The 3,295-nt window shown below is 39.1% G+C and overlaps 1 protein-coding gene across 1 annotated transcript in view; it reads right to left on the bottom strand.

Moving 5' to 3' along the window:
* TRIM66 (tripartite motif containing 66) overlaps positions 1 to 684 on the bottom strand; it is a 52,649-nt gene extending 51,965 nt beyond the window's left edge. Inside the window, exon 1 of the mRNA XM_026850629.1 lies at positions 465 to 684. Within this exon, the coding sequence (XP_026706430.1) occupies positions 465 to 684 (220 nt within the window). The remainder of the gene's footprint in view (positions 1 to 464) is intronic.
* Positions 685 to 3,295: the final 2,611 nt, after the last annotated feature.

The raw sequence follows: 3,295 nt of genomic DNA, 5'->3' as shown, positions 1-3,295 counted from the left end.
GAAGGAAGCGTAGGGCTAGCACCACAACTGTGACCATAGAAAGGTCCAGCATGTCTGAAAGATTAGGTAAAGATGTAGCCTAGATGTAGCATCTATTCATTTATTAAGCTAAGTAAATCAAATATTCATAATGTCACACTTGGTAACTGAAATGTAGCCCATTCTGGAAAATATTAAATGTATAAATGTATACATTAAATTTATAAATATATAAATAAAAATGTAGAAAATAATAAAATATTAAATGACTCTGACATTTCTCTTCAAAACATTGCTGTTGGAAGAAAAAAAATAATGGAGGCTTGTTCCCAACACACCCTCTGCTCATACAAATCTTGAGTCTCCTAGTTTATCCTTTTAAAGTAGTTCTGTAAAGGAACAGGCCACAAAAAGTACTTCTCAATACATCTATTTTTATAATACTCTAAGACAAAGAGCACAAGCCAGAGATTCTTAAATATTACCTTCATATAGCAGTTCATACTCAGTGGGAATATAGCTATATCCTTGAATCAAATCCGGAAGACAGTCCTTACAGAAGGAATGAAGGCAAGGTAGCATCCTGGGGTCTCTCCTCCGCAGGTCCCATTTGCACACTGAACAATTCCTCAACAGATCCAGGGTCTCCATTTCTGCTGGCTGAAGTTGGACATCGAAAACTTGAAGAGTCACAAAATGGTTCATGACAAACCCTTCACTTAACAAAACACCTGATCACTCAAGCGCAAACTAGAAGGCAACAGCGGGATGCATGTTCTCAAAAACATTTTAGTCTTTGTGAAGAAAGAGGAAGTTCCTTGCAGCTGAAAATCACATACCTGCTTCACAAAAAAAGAGTATCTTTGCAGATTGTTGTGCAGGAAAGTGTGGTTTAAGGTTTACAAACCATGATCCCACTATCTCTCTATAGTACTTGCAACTTCTGTAAAAACTGAAGTAATCTGTGCTATTGATCTACTTACAAAGCTGTTACCAGGATGAATTGTCACACGCTGTACATTTCCTGCTAGAAGCACTGAAAGTGAGCAATAAAAATTATTATATTCTCTTACTGCTTTTACAATTTCACCTCAATATTTTACAGTTTTCAGGTAAAGCAAATAAGCATAACTGTTCATATGTCCATCGTTCCAGCAATTCATGTTAGAAAGCTGCCTTAATAAATGTACAGCATCTTCTGCCAATCTCCTTTATAGAAATTTAATTAAATGCACTTTGCAGTAATCAAATTTCAATCATCAGGATGACCATAAATTGAATTAGAGACCAAACCTGAGCTTCCCACGAGCAGGACAATGTTCCTCTTACCAGCCTAAGCTCCCCAAAGTAAATTGAGAGTTTTGCAGTTCATGTTCCATCCACGATTCTGAGAGATGTTGATCAGATACAGTGTACAAAGGGAAACTTGAAAGTTGCATTTAGAGGAGAAAAAGAAAATAGAGTCTCATCTCCCCTGGAAAGATTCCAGCTGACTGAAGCTCCCAGGGCCGGAGCCCCATGTAGCTGCCATTGCCTTGGCATGGTGACCTTGCTACCAGCAGAACCTAACTTGCAGCTACAATCTTGAGATTTCCCCAGCACAGAAAGGCAGCAGCTCTAATCTTAGGGCTATGTATTCTCTTGAGCAATTCTGTCTCAGGGCAGATTCCAGTGGAAATGGTTACTAAGCTTTATGGATACTAAGGTTTATTTTCTACAATACAAAAAATTATGAATGTCTCAGAAATTCACAGCCAGGAATTTTTTAAGTGTTGCATCCTGAAGTCATTGCTATTTAAAGTATTTTAGAAAAAATGGACCATATGTTAAAGTCTGCATCATATTTCACACCCAAGTCCCCATTCTAGGAATAAATGAAAAAAGGTAGGTATCCACAAACTTTACTGATACCCACGAACTTTACTGAATTCACTTAGACAAATTCAAATCTACCACTAAAATTTATGACTGCAATTTCAAAACAAGAGGTCCCTTTAGAAATGAGCTATGGTAATTGTACCTGTGGTTTGACTAATAAGCATTATATCAGTGCTTATTATATGAGCTCACTTTTTACAGTGCATCTTCATCAACCATCTGTCAGAGGCAAATGTCACTAGAGCAGCACAGCTTCTCAGCTCGCTCCATCTCTATTGTTTCTTGCAACTACTGTTGCTAAGAAGACAAAGCAGCACCTACAAAAACATGCAATTTTGGCAGTAGGAAGTTGAGGTCTTAGACTATCACAAAGTTTAGACAGAGAAACCACAGATAATCAGAGCAAACAAAGCCTAATACTGGGAAATGCTGTATCACCATAAAGGCCAAACCTGCGGCTGAGTGAGCAGAAGCAGTTACCATACATTGATTTATGCTTTTTGCATAACATATGAAACTATGTACAAGTTTTTTGTTAGGAGGGAGAAGGATGAAGGCAATATAAAAGTGTTCAGAGACAGGTATGCAAACCAGCAGTCAGGCAGCTGCATTACCAGGGACTTGGCTATGCTGATGGGAAACACTAAGTCCAGCAGCAGTGATTACAAAGAAAACTTAATTGTATTTGGCGACGTGAGGGGAACGAGGCAGGATGCAGGACAGAAATGAGGATGGGGAGAGCTGGGAAGGCAGCTGGCAGGCTGTCACACCTGGAACAGGAAGAAAAGCGCTGGTTCTGGTGTGTCGGCCCAGACCAGAAGATCAGTCGTGGCCTGGGGAAGGCAACGGCCATCCCAACACAAACCAAAGGGGAACATCCAGGGAGCACAGGACTGGAACTTCCAGTAAAGCATTAATGCATTTCATGCAAGAGGTTTGTAATGATAGACTCTCGTAACTTTTATCATTTATGTATTTTAGAGATAAATGCTCTGTGCCACTCTTTCAATCTCCTTTTTCTCAAATTTAATCTGATTTTTCTTTTCTTCCATTAAATGTGGATGTTGCTATACAAGGCTCACTACAGCATTTTAAAACATTTTAACATCAACTTTACAAGTTCTGTCAGTAACTGCTTCATTAGCAGTACTGTAAGTTGCCAAGAAATTGGAAAACATCGAATAAAAATATCCCCATCTACCAAAGCATAATGTTTATCATTTTTTAAAAAAAACAAACAACTAAAAAAACCCTAAATACCCAAACAAATAAAAAGGAAGAGCTTTTACATTTAAGTTAGTCAGACTTTATTTAGCCTCCTCATTTCTCCCGGTTTTACGTAGGCAAATCCTTTATCTGGACGCGGTGGAGAGCCATACCGGTTTCCTGCCAGCCCTCACAGGCCCCTCTGCTAAGGCGGCGAGTGCAGCTGGTGCCC

Source organism: Athene cunicularia (genome assembly GCF_003259725.1).
Source record: "Athene cunicularia isolate RWA chromosome 5 unlocalized genomic scaffold, athCun1 chr5_part2, whole genome shotgun sequence".
Lineage (NCBI taxonomy): Eukaryota > Metazoa > Chordata > Aves > Strigiformes > Strigidae > Athene > Athene cunicularia.
This window is presented reverse-complemented; position numbering and strand designations above follow the sequence as displayed.